This window comes from Solanum verrucosum, unplaced genomic scaffold (assembly GCF_900185275.1).
Source record: "Solanum verrucosum unplaced genomic scaffold, falcon-dt-bn FXZP01000106.1, whole genome shotgun sequence".
In the NCBI taxonomy this organism is placed as follows: domain Eukaryota; kingdom Viridiplantae; phylum Streptophyta; class Magnoliopsida; order Solanales; family Solanaceae; genus Solanum; species Solanum verrucosum.
The window spans coordinates 259,740-284,134 of record NW_026020130.1 but is presented as its reverse complement, the minus strand read 5'-3'; the positions used below and the strand labels follow the sequence as shown (position 1 = coordinate 284,134).

The 24,395-nt window shown below is 39.1% G+C and overlaps 1 protein-coding gene across 1 annotated transcript; it reads right to left on the bottom strand.

Annotated features, from left to right (window-relative positions):
• LOC125827337 (ER membrane protein complex subunit 7 homolog) lies at nt 1-23,545 on the bottom strand. The gene is made up of 7 exons (XM_049506641.1): nt 23,370-23,545; nt 23,055-23,098; nt 19,042-19,150; nt 2,219-2,282; nt 2,012-2,128; nt 1,823-1,931; nt 1-266 (listed from the first exon to the last, which is right to left on the bottom strand). Exons 1-7 carry the CDS (start codon nt 23,465-23,467, stop codon nt 172-174), a joined length of 636 nt encoding a protein of 211 aa, XP_049362598.1. The 5' UTR covers nt 23,468-23,545; the 3' UTR covers nt 1-171.
• Nucleotides 23,546-24,395: the final 850 nt, after the last annotated feature.

Here is a 24,395-nt window from a genome sequence, read left to right as displayed (position 1 = left end):
ACAAAGGATCTTTAAGATTAACAATGGAACTACTTATGGTCATTAGAAACATACAGCCTGAGATGAATCGTTGCAACTAATGTTTTACATCATTTCAACTTTTCCATAAAATGGCAGCAAGTGAATTCCCTTATGTATCAGTGCAAAGCTTCAATGTTCTTCATAAAATCACTAGTTGCTCCTTTGGGCCCCAGGTAACAAGCTTGAAAGACTGGGAACTCCTTGGCTTCTCATTTCCTCTTGTGCTTTCCTAATTTCTTCAGGATCTGCCACGTAAAAACAAGTGCAATCAGCAGTGTAACCAAAGATACTTAATGTTTCGTCAGTCTACTGAGAATGAACTGGTAACTACTTGAGTATTAATACGGAAAACAACTTCCAGAAATTTTCAACCAAAGTTTCCCCACATATCAGTCGCTCTACTTTTTCCAATGCACAGAAGTACTTCTACTGTACAATATTAGTAATGGTTGGTCAGTACTCAGTCATTTATAGCCTTGATATGGTAACAATGATAACTGGTGGCTGAACATCACCTAAGAGATTTTGCTGATCCAGAAGGTCGAAAGTGGCAGTAGGATTATTGCAAACAGTGCGTTACCAAGTGAACAGATCTCCACAGATCAAAATTGATTAAAAGGAGTTGGATTGAAATATAGGAATTATGAAAACATATAAGAATAACCCGCCCTTTATGCATAATAATAGTTGGACAAAATTTTAAATTGAGAAAAATATTTGATCCAAAAGAAATAGGTACAGTGCTTTTTACTTCCTCTACCGTCTATCTGCCTCCATGACCACCTTCTTCATGTCTCCTTGTTCCTTTAATTTCATTCTTCTCACATACACTAAATTCCAAAATCCTCACATATCATATTGTGCAGAAGTCGTACTATAAGAACCTTAAGCCATCACTTACCAGAGACCCAAAGATAAAAGATGTGTGAGAGAGAGACAGACGGAGAGAAAAATAACCCAGCCATCACACTTAATGAGTCTACTTTTAAAGCAAAACCCTGAAGAATATACATAAATCAGAAAGTTTTTTTCCTTCAGTGTGCAAATTGTTAATTCTAAGGTTCGAGATACTTGGAGCTGGGGTAAACAGCAAAAAAACTCTAATTATGATCTAGGAGGGGTATGGCTCAAGAACAATTTAAACAAATCTATGGATATAATTCTTTTGTGCAATTTACAACTGAGACGTGTTAATTCTATCAGATCCATGGAAATGCCACAGATTTAGACAAATATTACACAAACAGGTATCCAGAAACGCATAAGATGCACATGCTACCTATTAGATAGATATATAAACAACATGCAGTTAGTAATATAAGCAACGCTCAAATCCAAATGAAGGTAGATTGATGCATTTAGAAGGTCACTGTGAGTCAAGAAATCTTCAGAGAGAGAGAGAGAGAGAGAAATGTTATGAGGCAGATGGGGTCAGGTAGGTTTATAAGGATGAACGACTGATGTTTCTTAAAGGAGTATAACCACCCTCTTTTTAGATTTGGATTCCATCCTAAATTCATAGTTGACGCTTGAAAATGGACAAGCGTCATTTATAATTCATTAGATTCATTATCCAATTCAATAAAAGTAAGATGCTGGTGGATGAACTCATGAACAGATATACATCATAATCACTGTGGGGTGTTGTCCCCTAGGAGGTTACATATTGTTGTGTTGTCAGAAAACACAACAAACTAGCATTGCGGATCGATAACTGGAACTGAATTGTGGATTCGCTGCCCTACTGGATGTCAATGCAATTTAGTTTTGACAATGGTAGAAAAATATTGATCACACTCACCCATATTCTCTACCAATTTTGGCATCAAAAACATTACAACCACCATGAATCCAACCATCAGACCCATTGGGCTCTTCACCAGAGACATAACAGAGAATGGTTCCCTCATCTGCATGAAATATTCACATATCAGTTAGGAAATTAATAGAAAGGAGGAAGGGAAAATAAGGAGAAAAGAAAAGGTCGGACCTCATAATATTGCTCATCTCGCAGTGGCTCCAAAACCAGCTCACTCAGGCTTCTCCTATTCTCAGTTAATGCAGCTTGAACCTTACCAGGATTTCTGGCACTGACATCAACTCGAACCTGAAGGCCAGAAGAAGGTTATTAGCCTAAAAAATCATTGTCAAAGAATTGGTGATGAATCAGGCAAAGATCGTGGGAAAATAAGCTCACTGGAGAAAAGAAGTAGCCAATTGCAGATACTTCTATGAGATGCGTCCCTGCAGGCACATCGTGGCTTTGGAATACTAGGGTTAAAGAAATGCTAAGAGAACAGAATAATCTTCTCATGCTCTTTGCATAGACTGTCTAGTTCAACAGTTATACGCAAGGTCCCGAAGATCACTTACTGATAACATATGAAGTAAATAAAAAGGCTAATGACAAGAGAGACCACAAAAGACATAACAAATAAAAAGGTCTAAAGCCTAACAATGCTTAAGCATATGACTAGCAGCAAGCACGTGACAGACAACACCATGCATAATCTATTTATTTATTTTATAATCCCATGTTATTCTTTGAAGTATCTATGAAACCTATTGCAAATTTATAATTAATCTTACTATATAGTGCTATAGCTAAGCCATCAGCAATAACATTGCATGCTTCTAGATGGTTATCAAAAATATTGCATGCTATCTAGCTTCACTCTTTCCCTCCTTTGTCAGCCTCATTGTACTCTGGACTTCATTTCAAATATCATTCAGTTCAGCCACATAACCAAAAGACGAATGGGCTCTTTCAGCTCCAGACTACAGCATAATGGTTTCGCCAATTTCCAACAAAATAGAAATGAAGATATCCACGACAAGGTAGGCACGGGCTCGATGGAGGAAAAGATGTCGTAAGCGAGACTGAGATGATTCGAGCATGTGAAGAGGAGATGCACGGATGCCCCCAGTGTGGAGGTGTGACAGGTGGCTATGGATGGTTATAGCAGAGGTAGAGATAGGCAAAGAAGTATTGGAGAGAGGTGATTAAACAGGTCATAACACAGCTTCAGCTTACTGAGGACATAACGTTAGATAGGAGGTTATGGAGGACATTGGATTAGGATAGACGGTTAGTTAGGTAGTTGAGAGATATTTCGCTTATTTTTTCATACTAGTAGGTAGTATTACACTATTACTCAAGGAGTTTCTTGTTATTCCATTTTTGTTCCTTTTTAATGTTTCTTGCACTTCAATTATCATATTATTGTGTTGTAATGATTGTTCTTTCTTTTAGTATGCTTTGTCATGCTTCCTTTAGCATTTTGTCTCAGCTTCTTCACTCCCGTTATTTCTTTTTTCGAACGTTTTTGTTATGCTTTTACTTGAGTCAAGGGTCTAACGGAAATAGCCTCTCTACCTCCAAGGTAGGGCTAAGGTCTGTGTACCCACTACCCTCCCTAAACCCCACTTGTGGGATTACACTGGATATGCTGTTGTTATTGTTGTATCTACTTCAACAGCCAAAATATCAGGTAGAAGTTATCTCTTAACACTATCTCTAAGGGGAAATCCAATTACAAAACCTTGCTACTTTAGTCTCTTGGTTCATCATAAATAGTAGAAAAGGAGAAGGAATTTATTTTTCAGGAAAGTTTGAAACAGCTGGTGCTTTAAAGTGAAGTCAGCTTATTGACATGTAACAACTGTTACATGAATTCCAGAAGTTAGTTGGAAGACAATCGTCAGCAGTCCTAGTCAGTAAAGTTGTTAGAAGTTAGTTACAAGATTAGTTAGGAGCAATTACAAGCTCAATTACATTCTAATTCATCCAATTCTGTATAAATCATTATAACAGAACTGAGTAGAGGCATTCATTGAGATAATACAAGTTTTTCTATTGAATTCTATATTCCATCTCTTTCTCTCAATTGAATTAGGCTAGATACTCGAGCATTCTCTGCTAAACCTCCTGTTCAAGCTTCTTAACCTTGGGTTCTTATGAATCCCTGCATTTTATATAACAAACAAGTACATATCATTCTTAATACCGCCAATTTGTTCTTTCTCCTATATTAGATATGATATTAGGCATAGGAAAAAAGCAAATAATAAAAGTGAATCTTTTTTTTGATAAAAATGCTCCCAGACACAAATACCGAGATAGTTCTCTCTCCTATTTCTTAGGAGGGTAGAACCACCAGTTCCGGTGGCCTCGGCACCGGAAAATTTCCTTACCTTACATCAGTTAACACCTTACGTGGTTAACCATCAACCCTTTATTTTTCTCTACTCGTCCTATATCATGGAAAACAACATAATGTATTTTGCGATGGGTTTCAAATCCTATGACATCTCGAGAAGCTGGGCTCGCGGAGAAAGCTGGTATGACTGGATTGAACGTGGAAGAAAAGGGATGAGCAGGTCAAGTTTTAGTCAGAACACAATGGAATGGCTGTGCAGGACTCTCAAAGAAGCTTCAAAGGTCAAAGGAAATTTTGTTTGCAGATGGAAACGACAGGAACTATCAACACAGCTCTTTTGTGCAAGAAATTTCAACAATAGGGGGAGATATATAAGTATAATCAGCGTACAGGGAAAAAATAGAGCAGTATTAATTATCCCAGAAACAGCATTCAATGTAGGTTGGTGGGATTTGGCAAACAAACTTGAGAAGTTCATTTATTACAAAAACACAAGGATAACTAATAAAATTCCCACATTGGTTGACAAGAAGATTCCTTACGCTGAAACACTCAGGAAAAGCAAATGGACCTCGAGGGGGATAGAGGCTGCAACTACAAAACAAGATGGAGATATAATCCGTATTGATAGTGACACCAATTTATCTCAGAGTGAGACCTTGAGCAGGAGCCTCTATGGTCAGGTTACAACCAATGGGTCAGACTCACCGACCCTTTCGGAGATTCGCAGATGGGCTAATTCGAACTGGAATAAAACCCATGGTCTGAACATCTATGACATGGGAAAAAATTGCTTCCTTTTTGAGTTTGCCTCCATGGAAGCTGCAGAACATGTACTCAGAGGTAGCTGGTCGTGGAAGAAACAGAGCTTGCAACTCCAATGGTGGACACCAACTGTAGGTGCAATCCAATCTAGAGCAGCCATCAAGCAGACTTGGGTCAGACTGGTAGGTTTACCCCTGCACTTGTGGTCAAACAAGGTCTTTAAGGCAGTAGGGGAATATTGTGGAGGGTGGATAAGGACGAAAGAGGAGACACAACTCCGAAATCACCTAAAATGGGCGAGAATTCTAGTGAAGGGTGGGAGAAATAGCATTCTGAAAGAAGTGAGAATCGAATTCGAAGGAATAGGGTATATCATCCAAATCTGGAACGAGGCGCCGGTGAAATTCTATGCCGGAGAAGAGGAGATTGTCGGACCGGCTGTTGTGGGTAATTCTTTGAACCAGCGGACAATGTCAGGCTTTGTGAAACCTTTTCCTGCACTGGAAACAGCTGTACAGACAGAGGAGCACGTGGGCTGCTCAAATATCTTTGAAAAGCAAATCCAAACACGTGACTGGTCACGTGAATGCCCTTTTAAAAACTCAAAAAAGGTCAAACAAGATCTGGGCTTTGACCCGCTGGCCCATTCTAGCAGAAGTTATTTTAAAATAAGTGGGCCTAAGGCAAAAAAGATCTCAGACCCTTTCCAAATTGAGATTGAAGCAAACATAACAACACCAAGGGTGATAGAGGCAGAATTAGTACTCAATCCAGGAACCTTTGCTGAGGCATGCAATGATCGGGTTGCGACAGAAGAGCAAGTTGATGATGATGCAATATCCATTATTAATACGGAGAACAAAGAAAATATGGAGATACACACAGGAGGCTATTTACAGTTGAAAGAAAAGGAGGAGGGGAACGACACTTTAGAGGATATTCTACCTCTTAATTCAGCAGAAGACGAAGGCATAATGGACCACGAAAACATGATCCCCACTTGGGTCCAGCAGAACATAATCAAATTAAGTAAGGAATTTGGAGTTCACTTTCAAGGTTGTGAGGAGGTAGCCTTGAACCTATTCATGAAAATTGATGGCAAAAGACAAGTAACAGGAGAGACTCCAGGTGCAATAGTGCCAGTGACTCCAAAAGAGAAGATTCCAAAGGAGCTTAAAAATCTGGAACCAAGCAGCAATTTCATTAGTTTTGGAACAAGAAGCAGAGGGGGATGTTTCGTGAATAATCTTAATGAAGGTAACATAGTGTCATGGAATGTGAGAGGCCTCAATGATCCTAGGAAGAGGCTATTGATTAAGAACATGTTACATATATGGAGAGCAGATGTATATTGTTTTCAAGAATCCAAATTAAGAGGTGACATAAGGGAGACAATCAAAGAGCTATGGGCCAACAGGAGGGTGAAATTCGCACAGTTGGAAGCTAGGGGACCTAAAGGAGGCATTATCATTCTATGGGGCAGCAGTATATGGGAGGGAGAAGTTTGTGCGGTGGGGGCTTATTGCATTACTATTAGATTCCTGGGCAAAACGCAGGATTTTAGCTGGCACTTATCAGGCGTTTATGGTCCAAACGACAGGGAGGAAAGGAAAGAGGTTTGGTGGGGAGCTGGGAGCAGTAAGGAGCCTATTTGATGGCCCTTGGGTGATTGCTGGGGACTTTAATGTTGTAAGGTCCCCTTCCGAGAAGAAGAATTGCATCAGAATCAATAAAGCCATGGAGGATTTCTCAGACTTTATTGAGGATATGGAACTAGAAGATCCACCTCTCATAGGGGGCAGTTTTACATGGAGAAAAGGAGACAACTACGATACAGCAGCAAGACTGGATAGGTTCCTGTTCTCAGAAGAATGGGAAGTATCTTTCAGGAAAATCAAGCAAACTATTATGCCTAGAGTCACTTCTGATCATAATCCTCTGCTACTAGAATGTGGAAACTGGGAGAGGTCTTTGTCCTATTTTAAATTCGAAAATTGGTGGTTGCAAACTGAGAATTTTAATGAGAGAATTAAGGGGTGGTGGGATTCTGAAATTTTTATGGGAAGACCAGATTACATTCTAGCTTGCAAGTTGAAATCCCTCAAAGTGAAGTTGAAAGAATGGAGCAGAACTGCTCAAGGCAATCTAGGTCTACAGAAATAGAACATTTTAAACCAGCTTTATGATTTAGATGTGATCCAGGCTCATAGGTGCTTGTCTGATGATGAGTCATTTCTGAGAGCTGTTCTGACAGTAGAGTTTGAGGAGGTGGCAAAAAAGGAGGAAGTGGCATGGAGGCAAAGATCCAGGGCTATATGGCTGAAAGAGGGGGATAAAAATACAAAATTCTTCCACAGAACAGCAAACTGCCACAAGAGATACAACAGCATTGATAGTCTTTTGATCAATGGAGCTAATGTATCAGAACCAGCAATGATCAGGGAGGAGATCATAGATTTCTACCAAAACCTCTACAAAGAGAATGAACACTGGAGACCTCAGTTCAGCCCCACAGATCAAGCTACTTTGAATGAAGAAGATAATGTAATGCTGCAAAGTCAGTTTGGAGAACAAGAGATCAAAGAATGTGTGTTTGCTTGTGCAGGAGATAAGGCTCCTGGCCCAGATGGTTTCACTATGACATTTTTCATACAGTGTTGGGAGGTGGTGAAGATGGATGTGATAGCAACCATTCAGAACTTCCATAGCCAAGGCTACTTTGAAAAAAGCTTTAATGCTACTTTCATAGCGTTGATACCAAAAAAAATTGGTGCAACAGAATTGAAGGATTTCAGGTGCATTAGCCTGATTAGCAGTGTCTATAAGATCATATCCAAGCTACTAACAGAAAGACTTAAGAAAGTGATGTCCAAGCTGGTGGATAAACATCAAATGGCTTTCATCAAGGGTAGGCAGATCATGGATGCCATACTTATTGCTAATGAATATGTGGATGTGAGGAATTTAAATAAAGTCCCTGGGGTCCTATGTAAGCTGGACATAGAAAAGGCATATGATCACCTCAATTGGAATTATTTGTGGAATACACTTGTGAGGATGGGTTTTGGAAATAGGTGGATAAACTGGTTAAAATACTGTGTGAGTACAGTAAAATTCTCAGTATTAATTAATGGTACTCCCTCTGGCTTTTTCCATTCTGAAAGAGGACTACGACAGGGGGACCCCATTTCCCCTTTTCTGTTTATACTCGCTATGGGTGGATTGAGTGATATGTTGAAAACAGCACAGTTAAATAGCAGGATCAAGGGGTTTGGGATGAATGACAGTGACATTCTGGGCTTAAATATCTCCCATCTGCAATATGCTGATGACACCTTAGTGTTCTGTGGGGCAGAGAAAGAGCAACTGAAGTATCTAAGGATCATCTTTGTTTTGTTTGAAGCTGTTTCTGGATTGCACATAAACTGGGGAAAAAGTTTTATCTACCCAGTGAATGAAGTTCCAGACATCAACAGTCTGGCTGATATTCTAGGAGGTAAAGTGGGAGAACTGCCTACCACCTACCTAGGGATGCATCTCGGGGCAATGAGTAAGTCAAGGAACATATGGAATGCAGTGGTGGAAAAGTGTGGAAAAAAGTTGGTAAATTGGAGAAGTCAATACCTATCTTTGGGTGGAAGATTGACCCTAATTAATAGTGTACTTGATGCTATGCCAACTTATATGATGTCTTTATTGCCTTTGCCAGGAAATGTTTTAGAGAAGCTAGACTCCATCCGGAGGAATTTTTTATGGCAAGGAAATGGAGAGGGGGAAAAGAAGTATCACTTGGTGAAATGGGAAGTCGTGACCAACAGTAAAAAGGAAGGGGGAATGGGCATAAAGAACCTCAAAGTTCAGAATCAAAGTCTCTTATTGAAGTGGCTATGGAGGTTTGTCTCAGGGGAACAAGGTTTGTGGAAAGATGCTATAGTTTCCAGATACACAATGGAAGGCTTATGGATCACTAAGCAAGTTAGAAGCCCTTATGGGGTAGGTCTATGGAGGACAATCAGGAATCAATGGCCTAAATTGTGGGGAAACTCAAGAATTGTAATAGGAAATGGAAGGAGGACATCATTCTGGAATGATGTGTGGGTTGGTCAATATCCCTTAATACAGCTGTACCCGGTGATCTATAATTTGAACCAACAGAAGGAGGCAACAGTAGCAGATGTCAGGGACAATCAAGGATGGAACCTCTCTTTTAGGAGAATGTTGAATGACTGGGAGATTGACAGTCTAACAGATTTCTACAATACTCTGGAGCAGGCCATCAACTTTCAACCTAATGAAGACAACCTACACTGGTTGAAGGCCAAAAATGGGAAATTCACAGTAAAATCAGCTTACAGACACCTTGATAGGCCAGCTGCAATGCTCTTACCATGGCCTTGGAAGATGATATGGAAAGTTAAAGTACCTCACAAGGTGGCTTGTTTCACCTGGTTAGTAGCCAGACAAGCAGTACTAACTCAGGACAATCTAATGAAAAGGGGAAGACAATTATGTTCCAGATGTTTTTTTTGTGAAAGAGAAATAGAGACAACAAACCATCTCTTCATCCATTGTAGAGTGACAGAGAAACTGTGGCAGGTGTTTTTTAACTTAAGGGGTATCAGTTGGTCCATGCCAAGGCATACCTCCGAAGCTCTAACACGCTGGAATAGAGAAGGAAATTTGTCCGACCACAAAGAGAGATGGAAGATTGTCCCTGTTTGCATCTGGTGGACAATAAGGAGGGAGAGGAACCAAAGATGTTTTGAAAACAAGAGCATCCCTTTCCAAAGTCTGAAGTTGAATTGTCTTATAACCTTTTTTTTGGTGTAACTATGTACTCCCCAAAAAGGTGGAGGATATTACTCAGTTTCTAGATAGTTTAGGAGGGATATAGGTGGTAGATTTCTTTGGTTTTGTTTACTGTACATCCCAGATGTAACTACTACTAGAATACACTATTGGTGTATCTGGTCTATAAAATGTTAACTTTCTCAAAAAAAAAAAGATATGATATTAGGCCAATAGTAGATGACAGTTTCTTGGAACGCTTATGAAGAAGAAGAAGAAGAACCCTTATTTCAATTGAACTTCCAAAACTCACTTTTTTTTGCTTAAGCGACACTTCGCGCTTCAAGTCTCCTTTTTTTCTCGCTACATTTGCTGAAGAAGCATGCTTATCTGTTCCCCACTTTCTTCAGGACATAAACGCGAAGAAGAAGAAGAAGAACCCCTATCTTTTTTTTGAGAATCGTAATATTAGTCTATATATCCACAGGTATACTACATCAACCCTTAAAAAGTATTACAACTTACATCTTTTCATCCAACTATAGCACCTATACACGATCTAAAACATCAAAAATATCTTCTGCTTGAGCTATTAATTTCTTATTACACCAAAAATAATACAAGGCTAGGCAGTTCATCTTAAACTCCAGTAGGTTCTCTATTTGTCTTCAAAGCATCTTTTGCTCCTTTCCTTCCTCACTGTCCACCAACTGCCACCAACTGCAGGCAGGGACAATTTTCCATCTTTCTTCCTTCTTGGCTGCATTACTAACCTTGTTCCAGCTCTTGGCTTCACCCACTCTATCCTCTCAAACGTATGAACATTTTCCACAACTGATCAGTCCATATACAGTGTAAAAAAAGATGGTTGATTGTCTCATTTTGTTCCCCACACAGAAAACATCTAGAGTATAAATGGATTTTTCTCTTGTTCAAGTTCTCATGAGTCAGCACTGCTTCTTTAGCTAGAAGCCATGTAAAGCAGTTCACTTTATAAGGACTCTTTATTTTCCAGATCATCTTCCATGACCATTCCTTTTCCTTAGCCTCAGATGTATTCAAATCCTTATATGGTCAACTGACTGAAAACATGCATGTGTTGTCCTTATGCCATACCAGTCTGTCCCCTTCCATTGTTAAGTTGTTAAATTCAGCCATTGTATTGTGGAAGGAGGCTATTATCTCCATCTCCCTATCATTTAAGTGTCTTCTGAGTTGTACGTTCCAAGCTTGTCCAGTCCACATTGCAGCCACTGTAGCTTGTTGTTGTTGGCATAGAGAGAGCAATGCAGGATACACCTGCTTCAAGGGGGTGTTACCTATCCACTTGCCATTCCAAAGTGAGCCCTAAATCCTTTGCCAACCTTGATTCTGGTTCGGGATAGCTTGAGTGGCCATAAGTTCCTGATTGCTCTCCACATTGTGCATCCATATAGGATTGCTACCATGCTTGTCATCCATTCATCTGACATTCCATAATTGGCAGTGATGACATCCTTCAGTAGCATGTTGTCCCCATCAGCAAATTTCCATAACCACTTCATCATCAAGCTCTGGTTCTGCTTCTTGCACACTGTCAGTTCCACTCATTTAACAATGTGAATTTCTTCTTGTCTTCACTACTTTTCATAGGACATTCCTTCTCACAGCATCTAGTCTTTTGAGCACACTAGCAGGGATAGGAAAGACAGACATCATATAGGAGGGGAGTGCATCAAGTACACTGTTTACTAAAGTCAGTCTTCCTCCCCAAGGAAGGTACTGATTTTTCCAGTTTACCAGCTTCTTCTCACATTTCTCCACTACTCCATTCCACATTCCCTTGGATTTTCTTTTTGCAGCCAAAGGTATCACAAGATATATGGTAGGGAGTTCACCTATTTTGCCACCTAAGTCTCTGCCAGATGCTATAATTGTACCACTTCATAAATAGGGTAGATGAAGCTTTTTCCCCAATTAATGTGTAGGCCAGAAACAACTTCAAAGTTGATGAAAATAACTCTCAGCACCAAGACTTGTTCATCCTTTAGTTCACAAAATACTAATGTGTCATCCGCATATTGGAGATGAGTTATATCCCTGTTGTCTTTCTCGCCAACCTGGAAACACTGTATTCATCCCTCATTTGATGGGTTAAGCATGTTACTCCTTCCTTCCATTAGTTAGTATAAACAGGAAGGGGGGGAGGGGATCCCCCTGTCTTAAGCCCCTCGGAGATGGAAAAAAGCCACTTGTATTCCTGTTAATTAAAACAAAGAATCTAACTATGTTAATGCAGTGCTTTATCTATCTGATCCACCTTGTGTCAAATCCTAGTCTCTGCAGCATATGAATGAGGAAATTCCAATTCAAGTGATCATATACCTTTGGATATCCAGTTTGCATAGGAAGCCTGGTCTGCAACTTCTTTATCTGCTTTCCACACATTCATTCGCAATTAAAATTGCATACACGATCTGTCTTCCTTTGATGAAAGTTGTTTGTTGTCTATCAACCAAACCGTGGATGACCTTTTCAAGCCTCTCTGCTAACAGTTTGGCTATGAGTTGGTCTGCTTTCCACACATTCATTTGCAATTAAAATTGCATACACGATCTGTCTTCCTTTGATGAAAGTTGTTTGTTGTCTATCAACCAAACTGTGGATGACCTTTCCAAGCCTCTCTGCTAACAGTTCGGCTATGAATTGATCTCTCTCGAAACCTCCCTTTTATCACCACGGACCTTGATGCGAGCCCAGCGGAGGTGGTTTTCGAGAGTGGTCTCCTCCTCCGTCTCGATAGATCCCCCGGTGTTCTTCAATCTGATGGAGAACTTTTTCAGACCACAAATTTAGAGGAAGACCTAGAAGCCTAATCCATACCCCAATCTTGCTGAATTTCTACTGGATAGTACCCCTTCATTGGCTTCCACCATTTCACCAGTAAATTCATCTTCTTTCATGCCCTCTCTCCTGAGAAACACATGCTCTGATACTTTTTTTAGGGCATTTTGAAGAGAAAGAGACCATCACATTGCAAAGACGTTAATGCCAAATGTTGCAGGCCATCTTCTGGCATCATTCAGTAACGGAGGATCCTATGAAGAGTTTTGGAATTTTCCAACGATGCATCTGCACTAAAGGTCCTTCTCAGAGGTTGTAGTTCCCCCTATGATTTCTATGTCTTCGCCTCCGTTGTCCATCTACTGCCATTGCACACTTCTTTGAAGGATGATATTATTTTCTCTGGTTGTCCTTTTCTGCTTCCCTGAATATCCTCGGTTTTCTCTGGTCTATGTATAAAGCTAGTAATTTTATGTGCAATACTCCCCCATCCACCTCTGTTTGTAGTCACCGAAGTGATGAAGATGGATTCATTTATGCCCTTGTATAGCTATGAAGCTAAGTTACCTACCATTTTCGTTGTATTTAAGAGTGCAGAAGAATTCTGATAAGTGATCTTTCATATTCCAAATCTCAATTACATTCCCAAGTACTTTAGATGCTTCAATGAAGACTGCAACCAACCACTTTAAGACTTTAAAGCTAACCTTTACTCTCCTCATTAAATGTCTGTGTTTCACTCATTCGTACTGTGAGAAATATATACGAAAAATATTATTGAATTGTGTATCTAAATAGTTACATTGAGACCCTATTTATAGACACTACATTGGAATCCTTTTCCAACTAGGATTCCTATTCTTATTCCTATTCCTATTCCTATTCTTATTTCTATTCTAAGTAGGAAATACTTATTTCTATTCTAACACTCCCCCTCAAGCTGGTGCATACAAATCATATGTACCTAGCTTGTTACAGATGTAATTAATACGAGGACATGTGAGGGACTTGGTGAAGATATCTGCAAGCTGATCATTTGACTTCACAAATTTCGTAACAATATCTCCCGAGAGTATCTTTTCTCTGACAAAGTGACAGTCAATCTCAATGTGCTTAGTCCTTTCATGAAACACTGGATTTGATGCGATATGAAGAGCCGCTTGATTATCACACACAAGTTCCATCTTATCAACTTTGCCAAATTTTAGTTCTCCCAGCAACTGTTTGATCCAAACTAGCTCACAAGTTGCTGTCGCCATTGCTCGATATTCTGATTCTGCACTAGATCGAGCAACCACATTTTGTTTCTTGCTCTTCCACGACACCAAATTACCTCCTACTAAAACACAATATCCGGATGTCGAACGTCTGTCAGAGGGTGATCCTGCCCAATCAGCGTCTGTATATCCAATGATATGCTCATGGCCTTGATCCTCAAAGAGTAGTCCTTTACCGGGAGCTGACTTTATATATCGCAGAATACGAACAACTGCTTCCCAATGACTATCACAAGGGGAAGTCATAAACTGACTTACAACACTCACAGGAAAAGAGATGTCAGGTCTAGTCACTGTGAGATAATTCAACTTTCCAACAAGTCGTCTATACCTTTCAGGATTACTAAGTGGCTCCCCCTGTCCTGGAAGAAGTTTAACATTCGGATCCATAGGAGTGTCAACAGGTCTACATCCCATCATCCCTGTCTCCTCAAGAATGTCTAAGGCATACTTGCGCTGAGAAATAACAATACCTGATCTAGACTGAGCAACCTCAATACCTAGAAAATACTTCAATCTGCCAAGGTCTTTAGTTTGGAAGTGCTTAAAGAGATGTTGCTTCAAATCGGTGATACCATCTTGATCATTACCGGTGATAACAATATCATCAACGTAAACAACCAAATAGATACATCGACTTGGTGCAGAATGCCGATAAAACACAGAGTGATCAGCTCCACTACGAGTCATGCCAAACTCCTGAATTACTGTGCTGAACTTCCCGAACCAAGCTCGAGGAGACTGTTTTAGACCATAGAGTGACCTGCGCAATCGACATACAAGGCTACTAGACTCCCCCTGAGCAACAAAACCAGGTGGTTGCTCCATATAGACTTCTTCCTCAAGATCACCATGCAGAAAAGCATTCTTAATGTCCAACTGATGAAGAGGCCAATGACGAACGGCAGCCATAGATAGAAAAAGACGAACAGATGCAATTTTAGCCACAGGAGCGAAAGTGTCACTATAATCTAGCCCAAATATCTGAGTATACCCTTTGGCAACAAGGCGAGCCTTAAGTCGATCAACCTGACCGTCTGGACCAATTTTGACTGCATAAACCCAACGACAACCAACAGTAGATTTACCTACAGGAAGGGAGACAAGCTCCCAAGTACCACTCTTATGTAAAGCAGACATCTCATCAACCATAGCCTGCCTCCATCCAGAATGAGAAAGTGCTTCACCTGTAGTCTTAGGAATGGAAATAGAGGACAAAGACGACACAAATGCATAATGGGGTGATGATAGACGATGATAACTTAAGAAGGTATAATGTGGGTTAGTATTTCGAGTGGATCGTATACCTTTTTGAAGTGCAAGCGGTTGGCTAGGAGGAGGCAAGTCCGCAGTAGGAGCAGGGTCTGGCGCATGACATGAATCATCTGGGACTAGGGTTGGACGTGGACGGCGATGATAAGTTAGTAGTGGTGGCACTACAACTGGAGATGTAGAAGTAACCGTAGATTCCACAAAGGTTGGCACAGGTAAAACCTGAGGTATGGGTAAGACCATAGAGACATCAGGATGATCAGAAGATGTATAGTAAGGCTGAGACTCAAAAAATGTAACATCAGCAGACATAAGGTATCGATGAAGATCATGTGAATAACAACGATACCCTTTTTGGACTCGAGAGTAACCAAGAAAGACACATTTGAGGGCACGAGGAGCTAATTTATCTTTTCCTGGGGCTAAGTTATGAACGAAGCATGTGCTCCCAAAGACACGAGGAGGGATAGGATAGAGATGTGACTGAGGAAACAGTATGGAATGGGGAACCTGATTCTGGGCATTCTATTTATCAAATAACAAGACGTAAGAACTGCATCTCCCCAAAAACGCAATGGAACATTGGATTCAAGGAGAAGAGTACGAGCGGTCTCAATAAGATGCCGATTTTTTCTTTCAGCTACACCATTTTGTTGAGGGGTGTATGGACAAGTAGTCTGGTGAATAATGCCTTGGTGAGTCATAAACTCCCGAAATTGGGAGGATAAGTATTCTAAGGCATTATCACTACGAAAAGTACGAATAGAAACACCAAACTGATTTTGTATTTCAGCAAAGAAACTTTTGAAAATAGAAAATAACTCAGAACGATCTTTCATTAAGAAAACCCAAGTACATTTTGAATAATCATCAATGAAACTAACAAAATAACGAAATCCTAAGGTGGAACTGACTCTACTAGGACCCCAAATATCAGAATGAACTAATGAAAAAATAGACTCTGAACGACCCTCAGTACTACGAGAAAACGTAGCACGAGTGTGTTTCCCAAGTTGACACGACTCACAATCTAATGTGGATAAACTAGACAAACTAGGCACCATCTTTTGCAGTTTGGATAGACTCGGATGTCCCAAACGTTTGTGAATTAAATCTGGGGAATCTGTAACGGAGCATGCTGCTAAGGAATTTGAAGAGGTAAGATAGTAAAGGCCTTGTGATTCATGTCCTGTTCCAATCATCTGTCCCGTACTGCGGTCCTGCATGAGAAAAAAATCATCGAAAAAAGTTATGCTACAATGTAGGGCTTTCGTCAAACGACTAACAGATGCTAGATTAAAAGGAGAACCAGGGACATAAAGAACAGAGTCTAGGGTGACAGAAGATAGGGGTTTGGCTTTTCCAACCCCTTTTGGTTTGGTTTGGATCCCATTGGCTAAAGTAATAGCTGGAAGAGATTGTGAATAAACAATATCGGATAAAAGTGATTTATTACCAGAGATATGATCAGAAGCCCCAGAGTCCATGACCCATGTTCCAAGAGTACTAGATTGCGACACACAAGCAAAAGAATTACCCGCAACAGAGACATCAGGTTGTGCAACCGAAACTACTTGTGGAGACGTTTGCTTATTTGCACGATACTGAAGGAACTCATCATATTCTGTCTGAGCAATATGAGCATTATTGGATGGTTGATTAGGTTGAGCACCATATGCTACTGGTGGAGATGTCTGTTTACTTGCGCGATTTCGAAGGAACTCATTATATTCCTTTAGAACAATAGGATCATAACTGGGTGGTGGACCATGCAAAATATAACATATATCACGAGTGTGTCCAGGCTTATGACAATGACTACACTTGGATCGAGGTTTCCCAAAACGCCCTCCTCCTCGCCGATTCTCCATAGATTGATATGTACGCTTTTCAAAGGTTTGAGATGCAAGAATAGATGAGTCAACAGTGGGTGATGAAACTACCTTGTGACTGGGAGGTGCCGCAAGACGAAGGAGACGAGAGAATAATTCATCGATTGTAGGAACTGTAGGGCTAGCTAAAATCTGATCACGTACAGAATCATGATCAGGAGGAAGTCCAGCAAGAGTAAGAACTAGAAACAATGTTTGTCTGTGTTCTTGTTGTTTTTCCACATTCGTAGTAACTGGCATTAATGTGTCAAATTCCTCCATGACTGCCTGTACCTGTCCTAAGTAAGTAGACATATCGGATTCTTGTTTCTTTAAGTTGGTCAATCGAGATATCACATCATAGAATCGAGATATGTCATTAGTGTATAAAGCACGAGCCTTTTCCCAAACTGTATAACACGTCTGGAATGGGCGAAACAAGGGCATCAACTTGAAATCAATAGAACGCCATAGGAGACTACATAATTGAGCATCTACTTTCTCCCATTGTGCTTTGGCTTTTGCATCTTCCTCACTAGTCTTTGCCTTTACATCTACCTCATAAGCCTTGTTCGTTAAGTGATCTTGGACACCTTGACCCTTGCACCACAACTCAACCGAGGAAGCCCAAGATAAATAGTTTGAACTTCCCAATAAAAGTTCTGAAGTGATTATAGGGCTAGAACTTCCAATCCCCATATTTTTGGAACCAAAAACATCACACCCAAAAGACATTATGCTAAATTTGTCTCGGAAAATTCAAATCTCGAAGAAAAGTCGCCGGAAACTGCCTGGAAATAGCTGGAACTCTAATTCCGGCGATCGGATCTGGTCAAAAACAGTATGGGCCTGGTCGGATTGGCTGGACGACCCCAACTGTCAAAAAAATCTCAAAAAAATATGATCAGAAAAGCCCTCACGCGCCGGCGCGTGAGACAGATCTCGCCGGAAACTGCCACCTCCGATAGGCGCGTGAGAGCGCGTGGGGTGGTGTTTTCCGGTGGTTTTGGCTGGGGTTTGGTCGCGGGGGCTTTCCGAGCCTCGTGGTGGTGTTGGTTTTCGCACAACACCCACAGAAAGAAAAAAGTATAACAAAATCAGACCCAACAGTCACCGAAAATTGACATAGACATACGGTGACTTGTTTGTTCTCACCAATGCTCTGATACCATGTGAGAAATATATACGAAAAATATTATTGAATTGTGTATCTAAATAGTTACATTGAGACCCTATTTATAGACACTACATTGGAATCCTTTTCCAACTAGGATTCCTATTCTTATTCCTATTCCTATTCCTATTCTTATTTCTATTCTAAGTAGGAAATACTTATTTCTATTCTAACACGTACCAAGTGTAAACACCATCTTGACATTTGGTAATATCATAAGACTTAAAAACTGTGTTATAAAAAATTATGTTCTTTTCTTTAGAACTAAACCCCCCCCCCAACCCCCCACTCCCCCACCCCCCAAAATAAAAAGGGAAGGAAACTAAAGTAAACTTAAAACTGGCTAAATTGGGACTCATGCCTGGGAGCGTTAGTATCTATCATCACTCGAAGAAGAACCCCTATTTCAATTGAATTTCCAAAACTCCCACTTTTTTGCTTAAACGTGACACTTCACGCATCAAGTCTCTTCTCGCTTCTTCTGCTGAAGAAATAAGCTTGTCTGTTCCCTCTCGCCTCGCCTTGCTTTACGCTTTAAGCGTTGAAACGAGCGCTATTAATAACACTGTTAGATGAGATAACAAACAACAGAAAGAAGGCAAATAAAGGCATCAAATTAAATTCTAGATTAGAAGACAATTTGATGGGCAACTTGGTTGAATGTCACATGAAATACAAACAACTTAGTTCCATTATTTCATATATTTCAGGAAACCTCTGGAGAAGAACATAGCAGGCAAACCAGTGCAATAATACAAGAATCACACCATAAGGAGTGCCTTCCTTTTGGAGACAGAGCAGCAGTTAAATGCTAGTGGAATAACAAAAATAACAACAATGACCTCTCTGATATCAAAGCTGGGAAATACATGGACATATAAGAAGGATACAAAGAAAAATATCCGTCAGGTCTCAGGAAAGCAACTCTTTGGCCACTATTGAGAATGACTTTAACATTTGATGCTTTAGCTGCCAAACCAGATCCTTTTAAGCTAAAGCCTATCACACAAAAGAAGGTAGAAATGTTAACAAGTGATATAACACATCAAGAAATGGATTTGAAGCACACTTAAGTGAAACCTCTAAACACAAAGAGAACTATAGCATTGTATTCTAAAAGTGACAGAACAAAACAAAGAAAAGCTCAACCCTATTAGTAGTAGGAAGATGTAACCAAAATATATACTCCATTCAAGCAAAATGATAGTCAAACTTCTTACTGTGACCAAACCGAAATCTTATTTTATTTCCATGTCTGTTCTCCATCAACAACACTCTGAGTATAATTTTACTTCAAAAGATAAAATCAATCCTTATTTTTTGAGATGATAAATACTATAGAATCAGAATACCACAGCCTGTGCCTGTTTACATACCAAAAAACAAGAAGAAGCCCTGACTATTTATGCATATTCTCTATACACTGTAACAGGGTATCTGGGTCATAAAACTCTATCCAACTTTGATCTTATAAAATTTCTCATCTATTTCTACTATCTGACCACTCAAATTAATCAAACAAAATGAGATAAGGAAACACTATGATACAGGGGTGACAAGCAACATCAATCGCAGCAAACAGGTTGGAATAGAACTAGAGCTCAAAACTGTTCCTTAATCATTCTTTGAAAATAAAGCAATACAGATATTTTTGGTCATATTAAAGAAACAAGGTATCTGCCTTCCACACTACTGAACTCTCGTATTACTAGTGTAATGACTACATAGCACACTAAATAGTCCCAAAAAAACAGAAGTCCCCAGACACAACTCAGATTCCAGTCATTACACCTAAACAGATATGTCTAAGTTAGCTCAAGCATAGAATTGATAAAAAGAGGATAGCTTTTCCAATCAACACAAAGAAACTGAGGCTTCAAATGTATAATGAGTGCCCTTGAAACTGAAGTCAACAAAAAAGCAAGCTGATAGGAGGACAAGCGAACAACTGTATTGTAGAATGTTTCAGACCTTTAAGTGTGTCCTCCCCTGTAAAAGTGTTCATCTTTTCTACTTCACTAAAGTTATGACAACAAGCTGTACTTTCTCCTAAATTAAGCTTCTTTGTTTCAGCCACACATCCTCAGTGCCAACTGTCTAAACGTGGACATTTTAGGTATATTTTATGACAAGGTCACGTCTATTTTAACACTGTATATATGGAAATTAAGGTACCTCTCTTCATTAAAAATCCCCAAATAAATCTGATGCAATAGCTTGATGGAACTGAAATAGGTTCAACAAGACTGGTTTTTTTTTTTGAGAAAAGGTAACTGTAGGTTCAACAAGACTGATTTTTTGGACAAGTTTTTAAGAGTTGTCCTATTGGGCTGATATCTCACTCTCCGTTCCTTAAGATTTTATGAACATCACTTTATCCCTTGTTATAATCCAATTCAGCAGCCCATCATCAGATAATTAGACTTAGATCCAATTTGGATTGGCTTATTTTAAGTGCTTTAAAGATAGATAGCTTTTAAGCAGTTTTGTAGTGTTTGGAAAAGTTAAAAAAGTGCTTATAAGCACTTAGTTTCAGCTAAAATGACAAAAATAAGCCATAAGTTAGAATTTCTAACTTATGGCTTTTGGCTTATAAGTCAAAACTGAAAAGCCAATCCAAACAGGCTCTTACGCTTCATTTATTTTTATTAAGATTAAGATGTCTGAATTTGAAAACACACGTCTAAACATTAAGATTTAGATGTTTGAATTTGAATTCACATTTAAATATTAAGATGTTGTATTAAGATCCAGATACTAAATAAATAAGACCGTATGTTTTTCAACATCTAAATGTAAAAAAAATTCCTCAATTTAAAATTAATAAATACAAAATTTAATAAATATTAAATTAATACAATAGTATATCAATAAAATACTTTTTTATAAACTATATGGCAGTTGGTGGTGGTGATGGTTAGCGGTGGTGGTCGTGGGTGCCAACTGGGTGGTATTGGCTAATGGTGATGTTGTGGATAGCAACTAGTAGTGATTGTGATGGTTGGCAGTAGTGGTTGAGGGTGGCAGCTAATTGTTGTAGTGTATAATAATAATAGCTAATGATGGTGGTGAATGATAATGGTGGTTTGATAATATATAATAGTGACTATTGTTGGTGATTGTCAATAGTGATTGGTGGTTATTGTGGCATTAATGGTTGGTGGTGATGATTGTAATGGTGATTAGTGGTGGTAATAGTTGATTGTAGTGATTGTCGGGGTTGTGGTTGTTGCTGAAGATGGTGGTGGTAGGTGGTTGGTGTTGATAATGGTGGGTTACAACAATGGTAGTTGATAATATTGGGTGACGGCGGTAGCAATGAATGGGTGGAATTGGTGAACTAATTTATGTAGAAATCTTTCAGTAAACATTTTAATGATATTAAACTTTTGTTACGAATCTTAATCATTCGGATTTATTCAGACCAATTAAGTGGTTGAAACATAAAATAAACACTTAATGATTAATATTCAAATGTAAAAACCAAACAGAGTTAATAACTTAGATCTGAATGATTAAGATAAAGACCTCCGTTAAGTGCAAACGCCTTAGCCCCTTTAACCATCTAAATTAGCCTCACCATTTCCATATCCAAAGAATAGAATAGTCATATTCCTTGCTCCTCCATGGTGAACTTCCAAAGCAATTTTTTCAAAGAGTCATGTTCTGGTTTGATCATCTAAATCATTTGCAAACTAGGTTCTGGAATGCAGTAATATAATGATGTTAAATGTGTCTTCTCTTGCAAGTTCCAACAAGATTTCTCAAATAACCCAATTATAATTTCTACAAACCAAGTCAACATTACAACATTTGACTCGTTCATTGCATGACCATCCAACACCAAGCTTCCTTCTTTTTTCTAGTCTTTTATTTATTACTACTATTATTTACATGGTAAAGTCCTCCTCCTTCCTAAGTGACAACAGTTGCTTTTCCCACTTCCATTTGGTGACTCAAAAGCCCAACTCTGGACGGACCATGGAGGGTTCTTTCCATAATTATGCTATATTTCTCATCCTTTTTTATAGTCTTTACACTTATATGCTAGGATCAACTATCCACTTCTTGAATTTACTTTGCCTTATTCACCAACCCATGCAGTTGGTCCAAGAAATAAAGGGAAATGGTACGTGTAGAAAATCACTAATCTACTTTCCGTATCCGTTCATCCTTCAGGCCATAAATTAGATAAAATACGGGGTAGAATAAAACAAATTCACCACCTCATCTCCATCAAAAGTCCAAACGGTAGACTTCCTCTACTTTAACTCATCCTTCAACTTTGCTTCCTAACTGAAAAGTAAACTAATACCAAAATGAAAAGCAAACTAACACCTAACAAAAGTAAGAACTAAAAGAAAGAGATAACTCTATGTGCTGTTTTACTTCACCTCCACTACACATTCCCCTATCCCCTTATCCAAATAAAAGTGTCAGGTTTTTGGATCACATTTACTACATAGATAGAGCTTCTGTTTTGTTTTTTAAGAATTAGAATACTTTAGGCAACACGACATATTTGGTTGTTTCAAAGATCCTAGATAATTATTGTTTTCATGCAGCATAGACCATTTAGCAAGTATTAGAAAATGCAGCTGAAAAGTTAGCAGACTTGCTAGCCGATTCCCAGTTAATCTTCAACTTCCCATGCCTGTGCTCTTCGTAGAAGGCAAAGCTTGTACTAAATCAAACAATTTAGCCCCCATAGCCAAACACTGTCCTCCTTGTTCAAGTATATACAAGAAGTAGGACTTTTAAATAGCACAACCAAAGTTCCAAAGTGAATAAGAATGCTAAGCTCCGAAAAAGTTTTTCCCACAATAAGTAAATTATATCACAGTTACAACCTTGTCAATCAACAAGCCAAGTAGAGATAAGGGCAAAACGAATGAGTACATACCAGGAATTTTGACTCGACCATTAATAGTATAACCATCAGTGCTCCTGCCAAAACAATTAAAGTAACATAACAATAAAAGACCAAGCTTAAACAATTCACTACACCAAGACTTGAAATTACAACAGCTCATAAAAACATGGAGTTTCGTTTGGGCTCAAAATAGATAAATAATGAGTATATATATATTATTTAAGTTTAATATTTTTCAAGTAGAAAATTCTATATATATATAAATACAATATAGTATCAGATCCAAAAATCCAGATCTGAAAAGGGCGTGCTTGGTAATGAAGTTATGAAGTGAAGAAAGAGTACCCCGATGCGAACGCGAGTGAAGATGGAAGTAGAGAACATAAAGCAACAAGTTGGATTAGAGTTAGCAAGATTGCCATCGACCTATGCATCACTGCCATTGAAAATATCACTCGCGCAGATACAAAAGGGTTGAACCGTTGACAGATACAATGGAGAGATTTTTGGAGAAGAAGCGAATCACCTATAACTTGAATCTTTAAATTATTATAATACCCTTTTAACTTAAAACACCTATTTACAACTCTATATCTTTTAGGCTTAATCCATTGATGGCCCTTAAAGTTGGCACTAGTTTTTACTTCACACACTTTAACTAGGTTTTATTCATTGACTTCATGTCAGGCCTGTGTCATTTTTTACACTATTTTCATTAATAAATGTTGACTCCAAGTGTGTTAACCAAGTGCGTCCACATGGATTAGATGCTCAATTATATCATGCGAACTCATTAAAAGTCTATCATATTAATTAAAGAGAAAAAATAAGAATCAAAATATATGACAAAGTAACCAACGAATATGTAACACCCCGGAAATTCTATGACTTAAGTTAGAGTCTCACCTTATGAATAATGACTTAAAATATAGTCAAAATGATGTTTATAAACCTAAACTAATGTAATTGACTTGGTTTGGAAGAGTAAAAGTCTTAACGTCAAGAAAACGACCACGACGTCCGGAAACTAGAGAAGAATGTGTTCTAGTGTGTCCTTAGGTTTTGGGCAGGTTTGGGAGTGTCGTATAATGGTAAAATCTTGTAAAAAGGTTTAAATTAGGTAAGTTATGTTCATAGGGTCAAAAACGTCCGGGTACGACCCCCCCAAGGACCCCTAGGAGGACCCAAACATGGACCCAAAAGTTGGCAAAACTACAGCAAACAACGAGACCAAGACTCACGGCCCGTAGACTGGTCGACGGACCGTAAGTCATGGCCGTGAGTCTATACTTAGTCGTGGGAGACTTGACCCCCCAAAAGGGGGCCTCAGTACCAAACGACGGATGACCAGCACGGTCCGTAACCGTAGGT